General features: G+C 41.3%; 1 protein-coding gene, 1 non-coding gene and 1 pseudogene across 3 annotated transcripts in view; all 3 read left to right on the forward strand.

Moving 5' to 3' along the window:
- LOC120236953 overlaps positions 1-12913 on the forward strand; it is a 32553-nt pseudogene extending 19640 nt beyond the window's left edge.
- LOC120236966 lies at positions 9335-9408 on the forward strand. Its single transcript, XR_005529820.1, has one exon. It is a non-coding gene; the product is annotated as a small nucleolar RNA SNORA64/SNORA10 family (small nucleolar RNA).
- SLC25A26 (solute carrier family 25 member 26) overlaps positions 12879-19870 on the forward strand; it is a 140595-nt gene continuing 133603 nt past the window's right edge. The window contains exon 1 of one of the 2 annotated variants that reach the window (XM_039240075.1): positions 12879-13008. In XM_039240075.1, the coding sequence (XP_039096006.1) occupies positions 12976-13008 (33 nt within the window). In that variant the 5' untranslated portion in view covers positions 12879-12975. The remainder of the gene's footprint in view (positions 13009-19870) is intronic. The other variant, XM_039240072.1, reaches the window with a different exon arrangement.

Consider the following 19870-nt stretch of genomic DNA (forward strand, 5'->3'; position numbering starts at 1 on the left):
TGTTCTCCTGTAATTTTGGCCCTTTTGCAATGTTAGCAGCATTGAACTTGAAAAATTACCAAGGTATAAGCTTACTTTTTTCAAGACCCTTAGAACTCTAAGCAGGTTCACAGATCAGAAAGATTATCATTTGGCCTGTAGCATTACGCCTTGAGTGTTCATTTAGAGCCCATGCTGCTAGCTCTGAAGAATAAAAGGTTGTACACTTTTGAATGCAGCACTGCTGTTTGTTCACTAGAAGGTAACAAAGAAAAAGACCACAGTGCCACAGAGCTCTTTGGAAAGCTTGCAATGAGGAAGGTATAAAATGGTAAACTGAGTCAAGAGAGGCACGTGAGGAGGGAGTTGGTGAATGGAAATTTGAAATAATATTAAAAAAATTTAATGCTTATTTGTTCTTGAGAGAGAGGCAGAATATGAGTAGGGGAGGAGCAGAGAGAGAGAGAGAGGGAGACACAGAATCTCACGCAGGCTCCAGGCTCTGAGCTGTCAGCACAGAGCCTGACTTGGGGCTCAAACTCATGAACCACGAGATCATGACCTGAGTGGAAGTCGGACACTTAACCAACTGAGCCACCCAGGCGCCCCAATATTATCCTTTAAAAATTTTCCATAGCAGTGAATGCTCAGGGGCTCCATGTAACGGAGTACTACCCTCATGGCTGTCTCCCCGTCTCCTTCCCTCTAGCAACTCTGACCTATGGGGCAAAATGGCATTGAAGGGGTAGGGAGAACGTGGGTATTGGTTGATCAAAGAATGTTGTAGGGGCGTCTGGGTGGCTCAGTCGGTTAAGGGTCCTACTTCGGGCCATGGTCTCATGGTTCGTGGGTTCAAGCCATGCATCGAGCTCTGTGCTGACAGCCAGCTCAGAGCCTGGAGCCTGTTTCGGATTCTGTGTCTCCTTCTCTCTCTGACCCTTCCCTGCTCACGCTGTCTCTCTCTCTTGCAGAAAGAAATAAAACATTGAAAAAAAATTTTTAAAAAGAATGTTGTGCATCAGCTTTTTTTTTTTTTTGTGAGACTGAGATGCGTTTCATCTTTGAAATAGAATATATTAAAGGTATTCCCTCTCCTATTAAGAAAAGATGTCTTGATTATGGTGGTTAAATATATAACATGAAAATGACCCTTTTAAGTGTGTATTCCACTGGCAGTAAGTACACCACACTCTTGTTCAACCATCACTGTCATCCATCTCTAGAACTTTTTCATCTTCCCCAACTGAAAGTATGTACCCGTTACACACTAACCATCTCCCTCTGCCCCCTTCTGTTTCCTGGCAACCACCATTCTACCTTCTGTCTGTTATTTAACTATTCTAGGCACCTCTTGTAAGCAGAAGAATATAGTATTTGTCCTTTTGTAACTGGCTTATTTCATTTAACAAAACATCTTCAAGGTTATCTATGCTATACCATGTGTCAGAATTTCCTTCCTTTTTAAGGCTAAATAATATATAATTGTATGTTTATACCACATTTTGTTTACCCATTCATCTGTCGACACACATTTGGGCTGGAGAAAAAGTGTCTTAATATCAACATGATTTTTTTCTTACATTATCTCACTTTTCTTCTTTTCTCTTCTCTGCCCCTTCCCTTCCCTTCCTTTCCATTCCCCCTTCTTCTTCCCTTCCCTTCCCTCCCCTCCCCTCCCCTTTCTTTCCTTTCCTTCCTAACTGTCTCTTTCCCTGGCTACAAAGAAGATAGAATTTGACTAAAGTTTTTTATTATCATTGGGAATCTCAAAGAATAGTACAATGACTTCCTTTTTTATTTTATTTTTTTAAGTTTATTTATTTACTTTGAGAAACAGAGAGCATGGGAGGGGTAGAGAAAGAGAGAGGGGGAATCCCTAGCAGGCTCCACGCTGTCAGCACAGAGCCCCATGTGGGGCTCAATCTCATGAACCATGAAATCATGACCTGAGCCAAAATCAAGAGGTGGACATATACACCGACTGAGCCACCTAGGTGCTCCTCCTCCTCCTTTTTTTTTTTTTTTTTTTAATTATGGCAGACTTTTTTTTTTTTTTTTTGAGGAGGTTTTGGTTCATAGGAAAATTGAGCAAAAAGTACAGAGGTTTTATATATTCCCTGTACCTGTCCCCAGCCCATCAACAACCTCACTGGAGTGGTAAAACTGTTAAAACTGATAAACCTTCACTGAAACATCATGATCATCCCAAATCCATAATTTACATAGGGTCAGTTCCTCATTGTACATTCCCTGGGTTTGAACAAAGATATTATGATATGTATCCATCATTACACTATCATACTAATTTATTTCTGCCCTAAAAATCCTCCACACTCAGCCTATTCATTCCTCCCTCTTCCTAACCTCTGGTGACCACTGATTTTTATTGCTCCTTTTGCAGAATATCATATGGCAGTTGGAATCATATAGTATGCAGCCTTCTCGAGCTGGATTCACTTACTTAATAGTCATTTAAGGTTCCTCCGTATCTTTTCATGGCTAAATAGCTCACTTCATTTTAGTGCTAATTAATATTCCATCGTCTGGATGTACCACAGGTTATTTATCCATTTACCTACTAAAGGACATCTTGGTTGCTTCCAAGTCTTAGCACTTATGAATAAAGCTGCTAAAAATGTTCATGTGCAGGGTTTTGTGTGAACACAAGTTTTCAACTAATTTCAGTAAATACGAAGGAGTGCAATTACCAGATCAAACGTTGAGACTATGTTTAGCTTTGTAAGAAACTGCCAAACTGTTTTCTGAGGTGGTAATGAATTTCTTTTAGGTTTTGTTGTTTTTCTTTAAGAACCCAGGAGTCCAGGCTCATTTATAATACTGACATCAGAGGTGACAGTTTGGATTAAGTGGGAAAGTCAATGGGGAAATGGCCAGTCATCTCATAGGGCCTGATATAAGGTGATTGTAATTTCTTTTACTCATGTAGACCTGTCCAGGTGAACTGGACAGGGGGCATGGGGTCAGCAGGAGGCTTTTATGACTGAATCAGCCATTCATTAGCCAATAAATAATTTAAAAAATTTTTTAATGTTTATTTTTGAGAGAGAGAGAGAGACAGAGCATGATCAGGGGAGGGGCAGAGAGAGAGGGAGACACAGAATCTGAAGCAGGCTCCAGGCTCTGAGCTATCAGCACAAAGCCTGATGCAGGGCTCAAACCCACAACCTGTAAGATCATAACCTGAGCTGAAGTCAGACACTTAACAGGCTGAGCCACCCAGGTGCCACCAAGATATAATTTTTGAAGATGTCCTGCAGAGATAAAGGAGAGAAGGGAAGAGGAGAGGCGTTTCTGAAGGATTAGGTAATGGTTTGTCTCAAAGATAAATGAGAAATTGAATAAGAGGCAAGCTTCTTAAGGTAGCAGATTGTAAGAATCATGGAACCTTGATTTAAAAAAATGAAGTTTGTAGGGTAAGACATTTATATAAAAAAAGGACGTTATGGACATATGATAGGTGTTTATTTAGCACTTGCTGATAGAATTAATTTGAGGAATAATAAAGTTGTTGTGCTTAGCTGTAACTGTGGTTTAATGGTGAAAATTTCTCTTTAAATTTCCTATAATGGGAAGGTCATGAACCCATTTATGTTTTCCCATTATTTCCTACACTGCAAAGAAAAAATAGCTCAATTTGCTCTTGAATATAACAATAGTGAGTGGCTGAAAAAATCATTTGCTATCCTCATCTGTGTCACAAGGGTGATCTGTAATTATTTGTTGCCACTTCAACAGAGGGGAACAATTACACCAAGGGCAATTCTGTGTTATATTTCAGCGTGGCAGGCTTGCTAAACTGATGGGCAGTAAATGCACAAGGTACAAAGTTTGAAGATAATTTCCATGTCCAATAGGGTGGAGCTCTTTGTCAGAGAATGCAAAAATTAGCTGAACAATTTTCATCCTGATTATTTTCATACATATCTTGGAAACCAAGCCATAGCTTTCTGCTGACTCAAATATGGAACAAAACCCAATTATGGCAGATAATTGATTCACTCTTTCTCAAGTCTAGACAGGTTTATATCAACTTGCTCATGGAAAAAGGTAGAAAAATTAAGCAATGTCAAGTGAGCGGCTGTCAGTTAGAGATAGGTTAGCAATAAAAGATTCAAATGATGATTGTAGTCACAGCAGTAGCAATTATCCATTAGAAATTGCCAGCAATGCCAAGAAAAAACAGAAAGATCATTTTTAATGTATCCAAAGATAATCAGTGATCATGCAGATTTTTTCATTTGAATTTGCAAATTATATTTTGCCTCTAAGATTGCCCCCAATGATTCCTATTGCCTATATTCATTTCCTTGTGTAATACTCTCCCTTGAGTGTGGGTTGGTAAGATTGATGGGATGTCAACTCAGAGGTCAGATTACTAAGTCTGTGGTTTCCATCCTGGGTGTTCTCATTCAGTCTTTCTTGCTTGCTCTCTCTGATGAGAGCCAGGGGCCATGTTGCAAGCTCCTATATGGAAAGGCTAATGTGGCAAGGAACTGAGGAAAGCCTCCAGTCAATAGACAGTGAAGACTTGAGCTTTTCAGTCCAACATCCTGCAAAGAACTGGCTCCTGCCAACACCCATGTGAGTGAGCTTGGAAATGGCTCCTCCCCCACTTGAGCCATCGGATGGGAGTGCAGCCCTGGTGGCAGCATGACTACAGTCTCATGAGAGACCTGGAGCCAGCCTATGTGTACCTATGTAATATTCAGATATTGGACCCAGGGAAATTCTGAGGTTGTAAATCTTTGTTGTTTTAAGTTGTTAAGTGTTGGGGTAGTTTGTTATGTAGCAATAGATAACTAATCCATGTATGTTTACAAAAATGGGATCAGGGCACCTGAATGGCTCAGCTGATTAAGTGTCTGACTCTTGATTTTGGCTCAGGTCACGATCTCATGGTTCATGGGATCCAATCCCTCATTGGGCTCAATGCTGAGAATATAGAGCCTGCTGGGGATTTTCTCTCTCTGCCCCTCCCCTGCTCATGTGATATTTCTCTCTCTCTACCTCCTTCTCTCTCTTTTCCTCTATCAAAATAAATAAAGTAGCATTTATTTGGGTTTCCTGGGGGCTCAGTCAGTTAAGCATCTAACTTTGGCTCAGGTCATGATCTCACAGTTTGAGAGTTTGAGCCCCACATCAGGCTCCCTGCTGTCAACATAGAGTCTGCTTCAGATCCTCTGCCCACCCACTCTGTTCCTCCCCCACACATGTGTGTGCAACTGTGCACACACGTTCTCTCTCTCTCTCTCTCTCCATTCTCTCTCAAAAATAAATAAACATTAAAAAAGTTGGATCACATTGTCTTTTGTTAGCCAGAGTTTTATTAACAAAAAGAGAGCACTCAACTAGGATTTTGAGCAGAACTGTGCATAGTGCTAAGAATATCAGTTAGGTATGAAAGAAGTAGACAGGGCTTATAACACTAAAAAGCCATTATCATCCATAGACCTGAAGAAGGAAGGGAAGGAAAATGTGTTACAAGAGGCCAAAAAGAGGGAAGCCATAGAGGGGAAGTTGTCTTATAGGAGATTTGTCCAGGGACATACCACCTGTCAGAATTGGGTCAAGGCAAGAAGGGAAGAAATACCTTGGCATCTTTCCATTGCCATCCTCTGATTGCCCATGACTGTCACTGGCCAAGTCAGGCTGGAAACCAGAGGCAGTTCCCAGGGGTCCGCCCCCGAGGACAGAAAACAAGACACAGAAGGCAGAGAATAGATCTGCTGAAGAATAAAGAGGAAAAACCAGCATATGCATATGCTCTCGTGCAATTATTTTTATGTTTATCATCTTTCTGTATCATTAAAGATTCATCTAAATCGTGGTCATATTTATTTAAAGATTTTGTTTTCTTTTTAATGTTTATTTTTGAGAGAGAGAGACAGAGACAGAGCACAAGCAGCGGAGGAGCATAGAGAGAGGGAGATACAGAATCTGAAGCAGGCTCCAGGCTCCGAGCTGTCAGCAGAGAGCTCAATGCAGGACTTGAACTCACAAACTGTGAGATCATGACCCAAGCTGAAGTCAGACACCCAACCACTGAGCCACCCAGGCACCCCTACTTCATGGTTTTAAATACCTACATATAGGCACTATTATGGATTATCTCAGCCACACAATGATGAACATTTTTATATGTATAAAAAATTCTCATTTTGTTATGATAGACAGTGAAATGAATATCCTTATAATTCTATTTCTGTGGACTGAAAAAAAAATAGTTCCTTAGAGCACAATGCAAGAAGTAGAGATGATTAAGGACAAAGAACATTTTTAAAGGGTTTTGATATATCTTGCTATATTGGTCACCAGAAAAATAGCTTTATTGGAGAGTCTGACTCTTTTAGTTGGTAAAGCATGTGACTCTTGATCTCAGTGTTGTAAGTTTAAGCCCCACATTGAGTGTAAAGATTACTTACAAAAAAAAAATCTTGGCACACCTGGGTGGCTCAGTTGGCTAAAAGTTGAACTCTTGATTTTGGCTCAGGTCATGATCGCATAGTTTGTGGATCAAGCCCTGTGTTGGGCTCTGTACTGATGGCACGGAGCCTGCTTGGGACTCTCTCTCTCTCTCTCTCTCTCTCTCTCTCTCCCTCTCTCTCTGCTCCTCCTTTGCTTGTGCTCTCTCTCTCTCTCAAAATAAATAAATGTTAAAAAAATAAAATAAATCTTTACCCTAAAATGCCTTATTGTTTTTTAATGTTCATTTTGGTATTACCAGTAAATATAGGTACTTGTATTTCTTCCTTTGTGAACTTTGCCTATTTTTTCTATTTGTATTAGTTTTTCTCATTGATTTATGGGAGGTATTTAATATGAAGGATTCACTGTTGTCATATATACTGTAACTACTTTCCTTAGTACAAAAAAAATGATGCATAGAACCTGTTTCTTTACCTAAATAGTAAAATGTTTACCCTTTTATTTTAGTATTTTAATAGTTTAATTATGTCAAGTAAAGGTTTTAAGCCATTTAGAAGAGTATTTGGAGGTAAAGTATGAGACAAGGATGTAAAATTATTTTCTTCTAAAAATGAGTGGCTGACTGTTCCCAATCCATTTATTGAAAGGACCATTTTTTTTTTCTCACTGATTTGAAATGGAAAGACAAAGCCACATGACAAGCATGCCCTTGATTCTATTACTCAGTGGAAAACAGGCCTTTAAGATGGGCCTTTTACATTTTTCATTTGACTTCCTTTCCATTACATACATTTGCTATCCTTTGCAGATGGGTTAAAATACTTCTGTGAATATTTTTACTGAACATAACTTTATGACCTCATTTTTCAATAAAGATCAGCAACAGTGGCCTGGAGATTGGGTCTCCTGCTACCTGAACATTATGGCCTTCACTTCTCGTAAGTTAGACCTAATTTGTTTTTTGATGTATGTTTTGACTTATTGCAAATTTGTATAAATACTATTGAGATTTGAGAACTTTTTTAAAAGTAAACTTGACTTACAGTAATAGATTTAATTGAAGAAGACTGTGTTATCATGTAATTTCTCATGTTTAATGCAAATCGGTGCTTACCTAATTTCCTGTATCTTTTCAAATTGAAGATTTGAGTACATATCATACCTGCAGTGCAGAGACAATGACAACACATTGAAACACTCCACTTAAAAGGTATGTTCAAATGGTGACAGATGTTTCTTTCTTTCTTTCTTTTTTTTTTTTTAAATTTTATTTTTAGAGGGAGAGTACCCATGTGTGTGCATGTGAGTGGATAGGGGTAGAAGGAGAGAGAGGATAGTTTCAAGCAGGCTCCATGCTCAGCACAGAGCACACAACCCTGGGATCATGACCTGAGCCAAAATTAAGAGTCAGACACTCAATCAACTGCCATATTTTTCTGCTAGCATTTTATGAAAAGGAAGTCCTGGTTCATGTTGTAAGATCCGTGTTTCCAATAGGGCTTCTAGTGGCATCATGAAATATGTGGTGAAGCTTTTACCTTTGTTCAAAAGGAGAGAATGTTACATTTCTTCTTGATTCTAGACGGCATCCAATGAGTTGTATTACCTTCCAGGTTATCAGGAAATGGCATCAACATAATTTCTTCCAACATAGTTAAAGGCAGTCATTACATTGAAGAGGAAAAGAGTTTCCCCTTAATTTTAGAACCAATGAATTATTGTCTCAAAATTGAAATCAACAGTCCAGCTTAAATTCTCTCTTAAGGGAAGAGTTGTAGCTAAGACTTCCAAGATCATTAGTAACTGGAAAGAATATCTGTTTTCTCTTAGGGAGGTATGGTAGTGTGTATCACAAAGTGCGTGTGCACCTCAATAATTTATCAATTTCTCGTTCATAACATTCAGGATCTATAACATTAATGGGAAAATACTGAATAAATTTAATATTTTATACATGCCAGGCAGTGGACTAAGTACTTTACATGAATATATTTTCAATCATCACCATCTCAGTAGACAAATATGCTGTTTTAGTCAATGTTATTGAAGTATAACCTACATACAGTAAGATGTGTCCATTTAAATTGTGCAGTTAAAAACAATAAATTGTGTAATTCAGTGAATTTTTGTAAATATATGCACCCAAGCAGTGGCCACCACAATAATGATATAGAATATCTCTATCACCACAAAGTGTTCTTTTGTGCCTCCTTTATAACCAATTCCTTGCCTCTACTCCAATGCCTCCAAACCACTAGTCTGTTTTACTATAATTTTATCTTTTCTGAAACTTCTTATAAGTGGAATTACTAAGTACATACTTTTTAAAATTTGTTTTTTTCCCACTTAACATAATGCATTGAGACTAATCTATATTTTTGTGTCAGTAATTCATTTCTTTTTACTGCTGAGTAATATTCCATTGTATGGATATACCATAATATGTTCATTCATTCATAGCTGATGGACTTTTGAGTTGTTTCCAGCTTTTGCCTATTATGGATAAAGCTGCTTAACAACAATGGACACAAAGGGGCACCTGGGTGGCTCAGTTGGTTAAGCATCTGACTTCGGCTCAGGTCATGATTTCACAGTTTTTGAGTTTGAGCCCTATGTTGGGCTCTGTGCTGACAGCTCAGAGTCTGGGGCCTGCTTCGGATTCTGTCTCTCTCTCTCTTTCTCCCTCCCTCTTCTCTCCCCCTCCCTTGCTCATGCTCTCTCTCTGTCTCAAAAATAAATAAACATTTAAAAAAATTACCCCCCTCCCAATAATGGACATATGTTTTCATTTCTGTTGTGTAAATACCTAAAAGGCATATTGGAAAGCTTGGAAGTGGGGGCCAAAAAGCATTTGGGGAGGTGGAAAAATATAGATGGAAAATGAAAACAAACAAACAAATGGAGAGAGAGAGAGAAAGGATCTCCTCAGGACCTCAGACTGGCCTCACAGTAGCCACTTTTTCCTTGAGACACGCAACAGGTCCTGGGTGGTGGTTACTGATGCTGTGTAGGTCAGTGGACCACCAGCCTTCTCAGGCTCTTCACAGACATTTGTTGCCATCGGAGATTACAATGAACACATCAGTCTGGATGTTAAATGTTCTAAGGAGGTAGCCACTGCCATTCATGGGTCCATCACCCTGGCCAAGCTTTCCATTGTCCCCGTGGGGCAAGGCTACTGGGGGAACAAGATTGGCAAGCCCCACACTGTCCCATGCAAGTTGACCGGCCGCTGAGGCTCTGTGCTAGTTCTCCTCATCCTCATCCCCAGAGGTGTTGGTGTTATCTCAGTCCCTATGCCCAAGAAGCCGATGCTGATGGCTGGCATCAAAGACTGCTACACCTCAGCCAGGGGCTGCATTGCCACCCTAGGCATTCACCATGGCCACTTTTGATGCCATTCCCAAGACCTACATCTATCTCCCCCTGACCTCTGGAAAGAGACTGTGTTCACCAAGTCTCTCTATCAGGAATTCATTGACTATCTTGTAAAGACCCACACCAGAGTCTCTGTGCAGGGGTATGGCCACCACCTAGGTTTATACAAGAAAAATAAAGTGAATTACAGCTCGTGAAAAAAAAAAACCCACAACAAAAACATATATACAACCATAAGAGAGGCATTGGTTTCTGTAGTGGTTGTACCATATTATAGTCTCAGCAGGTATGAGAGCTCCAAGTGCTCTTCATCATTGTCAACAGCACTTGGTCTGTTGGGAGTTTTTTATTGTTGTCAGTTTAGTGAGTAGGTACCTGTATCTAATCAGAATCTTCACTTGCACGTCTCTGATGTGGTATCCAATTTACATGGTGTCAACCATGAGTCTCACCTGCTGGTATTCATTCGTGTCTCTGTTTAGTCCAATCCCATAAAAAGTAGGGATGGCCTGTGGTAACAAATGGGCTATTGCAGGGATGCCTGGGTGGCTCAGTCAGTTAAGTGGCCGACTTTGACTTAGGTCATGATCTCACAGTTCATGAGTTCAAGCCCTGTGTCAGGCTCTGTGATGACAGTTCAGAGCCTGGAGCCTGCTTTGGTTTCTGTGTCTCTCACCCTCTGACCCACCTCTGCTCTCAAAAAGAAATGAACATTAAAAAGTTAAAAGAAAAAACAAGCTATTGCGGGAATGACAACCGAGTGACTTCTCTGAGGCAAGATCATGGGAAAGCCTATAGTTTCTGTGTTGCTCTCCCTTAGATCACTCACTCCGGGGAAAACCAGCTGCTATATTATGAGGACACTCAAGCAACTCTATGGAGAAGTTTCTGTCACAAGGGACTAGGGACACTTGCCAAGTGCTGGCACTAATTCGCTAGTCATGGGAGTGAGCAGTCAAATCTTCAGCTGTATCCCTAGCTGATAACCTGCCTGCAGACCCATTAGGGACGCCCTGAGACCGAACCACTCAGTTGAGGGATCCCTGGATGACTGTCCTACAGAAATTGTGTGAGGTAATGAAGGTTTATTGTTCTAAGTTTTGGGGTAGTTTGTTACTCAGCAATAGACAACCAGTACAGGTTTTGGTACTTTAAAATGGTCTGCTGCTGTAACAAACATTTAAACTGTAAGAATGGCTTTGCCACCAGGCAGTAGATTAAAAAATGGAAGGACTTTGATGAAAGCGTTAGTGGAAGTCTATTGATCAAACCATGATGGCTTTGGAGGAGTCCGCCAGCAAGGGCTTATGGGTAAATGTTGTTGGCATACTTCTGAGATGGTTCTGAAGATTCCTGCCCTGTTAATTCATATGTTTTGTACAATCACATCCTTTGAGTGTCATTAGAACCTGTTAACATGATGAAATATAACTTCCACGATTCTGTTGCATTCTATGGGGAAAAAAAAAAGATTTTGCAGTTGTAATTAAGGTCCCTAATCATTTGAGTCAATCAAAAGAGAAATTATGGAGGGGTAGGGCTGACCTCATCATATAGGCTCTTAAAAGAGACAAACAACAGCCTAAGATTTTCTCCTGCTGGCCCCCGGGGAAGTGAGCTAGCATATTTTGAGACGGCCCATGGACTGTGACATGTGGCAAACAGGAAACGACCAATGTTCTGCAGGCAGCATAGGGAAAGGTGCTGGTAGAAGGAACACCATGGGTAAAATCGGGAAGCTTGAAATTGTATAGTCTGTGAGTAGTCTAGCCAGTGGGAAGAGGGACAGAAGACACCATCTGGAAGGTGGGTACCATGATAAGGAGCTGGATTATCTCACATTTGCAGCAAAAGGGAATAATTTAAAGCAGGAAAGTGACATTACCACCATCTTTAGAGAACAGTTCCCGTGCACCAGGAACTAAGCTGAGAATGTGCATGCATCACTTCACTGAATCCGTAATAGTACCCAAACAAGTTACTATCATTACCCCAACTTAACAAGGGAGGAAACTCAATCTTGGAGAAGTTATGCCCAAATCTTGTAGGCAAAGCTTAGAATTTGAAACCTTAAAGGTATGCTGGGTAATTATTCCTAGATCACCCATCTAGATGAGAATAAAGAATGGTATGAAAATCGATTCAATAAAGGAAGACAAGGAGCCTACTAAAGCTATTACAAAGGGTTTGAGGGAAGATAGGCGCTAAGAAAAATTTCAAGCCTGGCTCTGCTATGTTCCCTTTAGCTTTTGTTTGGGACTTCTAGATGTGCGCACTTGTACCACCAAGAACAAGAGGAGCAATTCTGCAAATCGGTAATTTTTTAAAAAATATTTTTATTTATTTCTAGGAGAGAGAGAGAGAGAGACAGCGTGAGCAGGGGAGGGTCAGAGAGAGAGGGAGACACAGACTCTGAAATAGGCTCCAGGCTCTGAGCTGGCAGTCAGCACAGAGCCCGACGCGGGGCTCGAACCCACGAACCGCGAGATCATGACCTAAGCGAAAGTCGGACGCTAAACCGCTTAAGCCACCCAGGCGCCCCCGCAAATTGGTAATTTAAAAAATAATAATAGTAATTGCAGTAACTGTCAGTAACAAGTGGAGGACGCTAACTTTTACCTGGAGTAAGGGATCTTTGAAAGCCTTTTTCTATATCTTTCTTTAATAATCGTCTGATGCTGAGTCTGTTTTATAGAAATTCAAAATGTGTACAAATAGAACTAAGAGAAAACCCGAAAAGAACGCGAAACCGCAAGCCTGGTCCCCTTAAAGTAGTCCCGCCCCTTCACTAAGCCACGCCTCTTTGGGGCTAACCCTTTCGCCTCACCTGGCCACCACCCAGCGGCTCATCCAGGATCCCGCCCAGCCTCATTTGCTCGCGAGAGTTCCTTTATCGAGCCAAATCACAAGGCTGCCCCAGGAAACGGAGGCAGAGAAGAGTCGCGAGACTTGGCTAGACCACATCCCTCTCCAGACTCCTCCCCTCCTTCGCCGCGCACCTCCGGGCCCCTCTTCCTCGATTGCACGTGTAGTTGTTTTGGTTTCATCTCACGTGGCCGCGGAAGTGCCGGCGCTACAGGTCCGCCTCCAAGATGGCGGCACCCGGTGAAGGGGGTCGCTCTCCGCTTCTGCTCAGTATCGAATTATAGCCTTTGCGGTGTCTGCGGGGTCATGGAGCGGCCTGGGTTCACGGCTTCGCTGGTGGTGAGTGCTGGACGGTAGGGTGGGGCGCTCGGGGGGCCAGAGTCCCGCAGTGGAGCCCGTATTGGCTTCTGGCCCCTAGCACTTCCGTCCGGTTTTGCGCGTTGAACCGCCTTGGGGTCACTGGTCACCGGGCGAGCCCCGGAGGGAACGCGGGATTCCTGGGCCGCCGCCGGGCCTCGCGTCAAGGTTGTGCCCTTCCTGCCTTGGAAGAAGTTGTTCACGGGGCGTGCGGTGCTTGACAGTTTTCCTCATATTGGTTTACCTAAAGAAAGAATTTCAGTTCAACATTCTGGAGAGCTTGGGAATTAAGTATTTGTAACAAAAATAAACAAAAAGACAAAGCCAACAATAAAAAACGCTTGCATCTGTCAGATTCTTCCTGTCCAGGACTATGGTTTTTATTTAGCTGTATTTTTTTCATTCTCGGAAAATGACTTATTTGGCCTGTTTATTTTCTTTCAGTCATTCTTGTAGGCTTTGGGTATATTGATAAGCACAAATGATTATGGAGTCAATAAGATATTAGTGTTTAATTAAAAAACTATGAGAACACGTTCGAACATCAAAAACAAAAACCCAAGAACAAAAACTTCCGTAATATTTTGAAGCCTCTGTTATGGCAGATCCAGTAGAGTTGCTGGATACAGCAGTGGACGAGACAGATTGGCTGCTTGTGTGTATTTTCAGTATGGAAGGGTAGGAAGAAACAGTTAAAATAGAAACAAAAAACTTTTAAAACAGGCTTCCACTACGGTTATGGAGGCTCAGTAAAATTTCATTTAGTTATTAATTGTTTGTTGCAGGTGTTAGGGATAATGCGAACAAGAGAGACCTGCTCACATGGGTCAGGTGGTGGAGACAGAATAGTAAAATAACTTAGGAAAAATGACAATGACATGAGGGCTAGTTTCAGAGTGTTACGGAGGATGTGCAAGGGGGTGCCTTAGCCACACTTGTGGGATCATACTTTGTATCTAGGTTTGTTGAGACTTGGTAAACTAGGTTTTAAGGATACAAAGAAATATGATACTATTTTGACGTTTCCCTCTCTAGCTGTTGAGACAGCAGTAGTAGCTTTGACAATCAGAACTTTCCTCTGCCAGAAACTGGGGTAAGCTCTTGACATGCTTAATTTTAAAAATTCTGACAATCAGTTAAGTCTTATCCTTGTTTTCCAATGAGGAAATGAGGTACAGAGAGGTTTGGTAACTTCTCCAGAGTCACACATGTGAGATCTATTTCATATGGGTAAGTGTTAGAGCTCATATTTCTTTTTTTTTTAATTTTTTAAAATTAAAAAAATTATTTCTGAGAGACAATGTGAGCAGGGGAGGGTCAGAGAGAGAGGGAGACACAGAATCCAAAGCAGGCTCCAGGCTCTGAGTTGTCAACACAGAGCCCTAGGTGGGGCTTGAACCCACGAACCGTGAGGTAATGACCTGAGCCGAAGTCGGATGCTTAACCAAATGAGCCACCCAGGTGCCCCTAGAGCTCACACTTCAACCAGGCAGTGTAATTTGGGGTTTCTTGCTCATAAACACTCCTTGAGCATTTCCCTGAAGTCAGCAGCAGTAGCTAGCTACCGATAAAAACAGGTTAGTGCCAGAGTTAACAAACAAATAATAGCTTTAAAATTTATTAAAGTAGGATACAAATGCCAAACAATACACTTTTTATCACAGTTACAGAATGCAAAATTAGGTTCAACAAGTAGAAGATTTGAGAAGTTAGATTTCATTCCAGCTAAGGAAGAATGATTTTATTTGTTCAGCACACAGTTTATCTGCTGTGTATTGTGTCCACCAGGCACTCTCCTAGCTCTTGGAAGTATGGTGGTGAACAAACCAAACTCTTAAGTACTGTTTAGAAAATGAGGGGCGCCTGGGTGGCTCGGTAGGTTAAGCATCCAACTTTGACTCAGGTCATGACCTCATGGTTCGAGGGTTCGAACCCCGCCTAGGGCTCTGTGTTGCCAGCTCAGAGCCTGGAGCCTGCTTCAGATTCTGGGTCTCCCTCACTTTCTACCCTTCCACCACTCATGCTCTGTTTCTCTCTCTCTCAAAAATAAATCAACACTAAATTAGAAAAAAAGAAAATGAACTGAGGTAGGATAGAGACAGACAATATTGGAGGCCCTATTTTATTTTTATTTTTATTTTTACAAATAGTTTATTGTCAAGTTGGTTTCCATATAACACCCAGTGCTCTTCCCCACAAGTGCCCTCCTCCATGCCCATCTCCCCCCCACCTCCCCCATCAGTCCTTAGTTCTCAGCATTCAAGAGTCTCTCATGGTTTGCCTCTCTCCCTCTCCCCCACTATTTCCTCCCTTCTTCTCCCCCATGGTCCTCCGTTAAGTTCCTCCTAATCCTCCTATACGTGCAAACATATGGTATTTGTCCTTCTCTGCCTGACTTATTTCGCTCAGCATAACACCCTCAAGGTCCGTCCATGTTACTACACATGGCCAGCTTTCATTGTTTCTCATTGCCATGTAGTATTCCATGGTATAGATAAACCACATCTTCTTGATCCATTCGTCTGTGGATGGACACTTAGGCTTTTTCCATGTTTTGGCTATGGGTGAGAGTGCTGCTGTGAACATTGGGGTCCATGTGCTCCTATGCATCAGCATTTCTGTATCCCTTGGGTAAATTCCTAGCAGTGCTATTGCTGGGTCACAGGGGAGTTCTATTGTTAACTTTTTGAGGAACCTCCACACTGTTTTCCAGAGGGGCTGCACCAGTTTACATTCCCACCAACAGTGTAGGAGGGTGCCCGTTTCTCCACATCCTTGCCAGCATCTAGAGTTCTCTGATTTGCTCCTTTTAGCCACTCTGTCTGGTGTGAGGTGGTATCTCAGTGTGGTTTTGATTTGTATTTCCCTGATGAGGAGGGATGCTGAGCATCGTTTCATGTGTCTGTTGGCCGTCTGGAAGTCCTTTTTGGAGAAGTGTCTGTTCATACCTTCTGCCTATTTCTTCACTGGGTTGTTTGTTTTTCGGGTGTGGAGTTTGGTGAGTCCCTTCTAGATTTTGGATATTAACCCTTTGTCTGATATGTCATTTGCATCTATCTTTTCCCATTCCGTCGGTTGTCTATTAGTTTTATGGATTGTCTCCTTTGCCTTGCAGAAGCTTTTAATCTTGATGAGGTGGAGACGCTACCTTAGATGGAATGACCCAGAAAGCCCCTGAAGAGGTGACATCAAGCTAAGACATGAAGGATAAGGAAGGGCGAGACATTTTGATGAGCAGAGCAGGGAATTCGGAGGAACAGTGTGAAAGAAAACCCGCAGGTGGAAGGAATTGAGGATGTTAAAGTGGTGGCTGAGGCCTAGTGGGTCAGGATAGTGTGGCAGGGGGTTGTATCAGAGAAGTGAGTCTTTGTGGATCATGGACAGGAATTTGGATTTTTTTTAGCGTTTTTTTTTTTTCTTTTAGTCTTTATTTATTTATTTTTAGAGAGAGAGAATGAGAACACAAGCAGGAGAGAGGCAGAAAGAGAGGGAGAGAGAGGATCCCAAGCAGGCTCTGTGTCATCAGCCGGGAGTGTGATGCAGGGTTCATCCTCTCTGCATATCTAGATTTCAGTGTTCCCCCTTTTCAGTTATTTGCCTCACTCTGATCTTTGTTGGCCAGCTCCCTCTATGGAAGATCTTTTTTTGGAAAATGTCACTATGTTAACTGTAATATGAACCATGGTGTTGGATGACTTGTGTTCCATGTACTTGAAATTCACGCTGCTCTTACTGTGTAAAGCAAGGACTGTTTGCTTGACTGTTCTTTTATTTTTAAATTGTTTTCTTATTGAGGTGATTCTGATAAACTTTTTTCATAATACTGGTGTGTTCTCACTGGGCCTGACCTTTGGCTGAGAACCACTGGCGGAATGTGCCTTAAGGGGAATGACCAGGGTTATATTGCTGGGGCTTCTTTGGTGGAGTGAGCAAACAATGAAAAGATAAGGGTGAATTATTGGACACAACTTTGAAGGGAAGCTTTCCATTTTCTTGTCCACATATCTTTCTTTTTTGGAAGGTTGTCTCCTGGTTTTCAGTCTGGTGTAAAGGGATGTTAGTATCTTACAATGAAGTATTATCTCCAGATCTGTAAGGAGTTGTGAATGATGCTTCCACATTCTGTAGGTTGCTTCGTGTGACTTTTTTTCTTTTGGCATTTCAAGTCCGAGCGAGCAGTCTGGTTGTGCTTGTTTTTGTGTGAGCTGTCCCCCCGGCCACAAGTGTATTCTACGTTTTGATCAGTCACTGGAGCATGCAAGGTGTCTTCTGAGACCGTTAAGTTATCTAGAACCACAGTTGAGAACCGGTGCTGATGGAGGCCTTTTTTCTGCATCTCATGTTTTGGGAGGGGGGACCACTTTTTCCTTTCTTATTTTTCTTTCAGCATAAGAGAGGGTGCTGGGAATGTTTCAGTATTTGATAATTGTAAAAGACTTGTTAACATGATGTTTTGTTACCTCTTTCCAAAGAAATGTTACCTGTTGAAAAAAATTAATAGTGAAAATTTATATGATACCGAATTTGAGGAGCACTGATGAAATGTCAAATAGAAGAAAGAAAAAAAACTGCACCCAGGACTTTTCTCCTCCACAGATCAGGCATCTTTTACCTGATGAACTTGACATATTTGTTAGCCTTTGCTTTGGTAGTGAGAGGAGTGGTATAGTCCCTGCCCTCATATAGTCAAGTAGGAGGCAAACATTGAAAAGACAATGAAACAAAAGTTAACTATGCAGTAGCAAATAGTGATGAAAAAGTAGCCATTTACTGAGCACCTTAACATGTGCCTGTGCACATTTTTCACAGCAAGTCATATAGTTACAGTTTTGTATTCTGCTTTTTTTTTTTTTTAAGGTTATTTATTTATTTTAAAAGAGAGTGGGCAGGGAAGGGGCAGAGAGAGGGAGAGAGAATCTAAGCAGGCTCCCTACTGCCGACGCAGAGTGTGTTGCAGGGCTCAAACTCAAGTACTGTGAGATCGTGACTTGTGCCAAAATTGAGACCTTTAACCGACTGAGCCACCCATGTGTCCCTTGTATTCTGCTTCGAAAAAGACTAACCCATAAATTCAAATCTAATGGTCATAAAGAAATCTGAATGTAAGTATTTCTCAAGTTTTTAAGATGATGCTGAATTGTTCTTGCTGTGCATGACCTGATTTGGCTTTGTGTGGAGTGTGTCCAGAGGTGATTCTTGTCCAGGAAGCAGAATTAGAGGAGAAATTTAAAAGACGTGAATTTATATATTTTATATATGAATTTATTAAGTTTAATATATGAATGTAATCTTCAATTCTTGTTAATTAAGTCTTTTTCATGGCTCTTAATATTGTCACGTCAGAAATACTGCATCAGGAAACTTCAAAGGGTATTGATAGTAACCTACTGAAAATAATAGTTTGTGTTTAATGATAAGTGATTAAGGCTGGCATTTTGCAGGTTTAAAAACTATTTGTTTTTAATGTTTGTTTATTTTTGAGAGAGAGAGAGAGAGTGAGTGCGAGCAGGTGAGGGGCAGAGATACAGAGGGAGACACAGAATCTGAAGCAGGCTCCAGGCTCTGAGCTGTCAGCACAGAACCCCACACAGGGCTTGAACACTGGAACTGCTAGGTCATGACCTGAGCTGAAGTCGAATGCTTAACTGACTGAGCCACCCAGGTGCCCCCATTTTGCACTTTTTTTTCCTGGCATTTCCAGTAAACAAGCATGTAACAGGCTCACATAATTGTATTTCATTCTCCTTTAATGTCACTCAGTTTTCCTCGGCCCCAGCAACTTCTTACTTGACATGTCTCTTAAGGCAAGGGAAATAATAGCAAAAATGAACCGTTGGTACCTTATTAAGATAAATAGCTTCTGCACAGCAAAGGGAACAATCAATAAAACGAAAAGGCAACCAACGGAATGGGAAAAGGTATTTGCAAATGACCTATCAGATAAAGGGTTAGTATCCAAAATCTATAAAGAATTTGGCAAACTCAATACCCAAAAAACAAATAAGCCAGGAAAAAATGGTCAGAGGACATGAATAGACACTTTTCCAAAGAAGATATCCAGATGACCGACACTCTAAAAATGCTCCACTTCGCTTATCCTCAGGAAAATACAAATCAAAACTGTGTCGAGATACCACCTCACACTGGTCAGAGTGAGTAAAATTAGCAACTCAGGAAACAAAGGGTTTTGGAGAGGATGTGGAGAAGGGGAACATTCTTCCACTGTGAGTGGGAAAGCAAATTGCTGCAGCCACTCTGGAAAATACTGTGGAGGTTTCTCAAAAAATTAAAAAATAGAATTACCCTCTGACCCTGGAATAGCGCTACAAGGAATTTATCCAAAGGAAACAGGAGTGCTGATTGCTAGGGGCACATGCATCCCAGTGATTATAGCAGCAGTATGGACAGTAACCAAAGTATGGAGAGAGACCGAATGTCCATCACCTGAGGAATGGATAAAGAAGATGTGGTATGTATATATATATACATACAGTGTAATTCTACTTGGCAATGAAAAAAATTGAAGTCTTGCTGTGTGCAACAACGAGAACGGAACTAGAGGGTATTATGCTAAGTGAAATAAGTGAGTCAGAAAAAGATACATTTTCACTCAGATGTGGAATTTGAGAAACCTAACAGAAGACCATTGGGGAAGGGAAGGAAAGATAAGATAAAAACAGAGAGGAGGCAAACCATAAGAGACTCTTAAATACAGAGAACAAACAAGAGAATAAACCGAGAGTTGGTGGAGGTGGAGGGTTGGAGGATGTGGGGGAAAATGGGAGATGGGCATTGAGGAGGGCACTTGTTGGAGTGAGCACTGGGTCTTATATGTATGTGATGA

The sequence above is a fragment of the Hyaena hyaena genome, unplaced genomic scaffold, assembly GCF_003009895.1.
Source record: "Hyaena hyaena isolate Hyena2069 unplaced genomic scaffold, ASM300989v1 scaffold_167, whole genome shotgun sequence".
NCBI classification, from domain to species: Eukaryota; Metazoa; Chordata; class Mammalia; order Carnivora; family Hyaenidae; genus Hyaena; species Hyaena hyaena.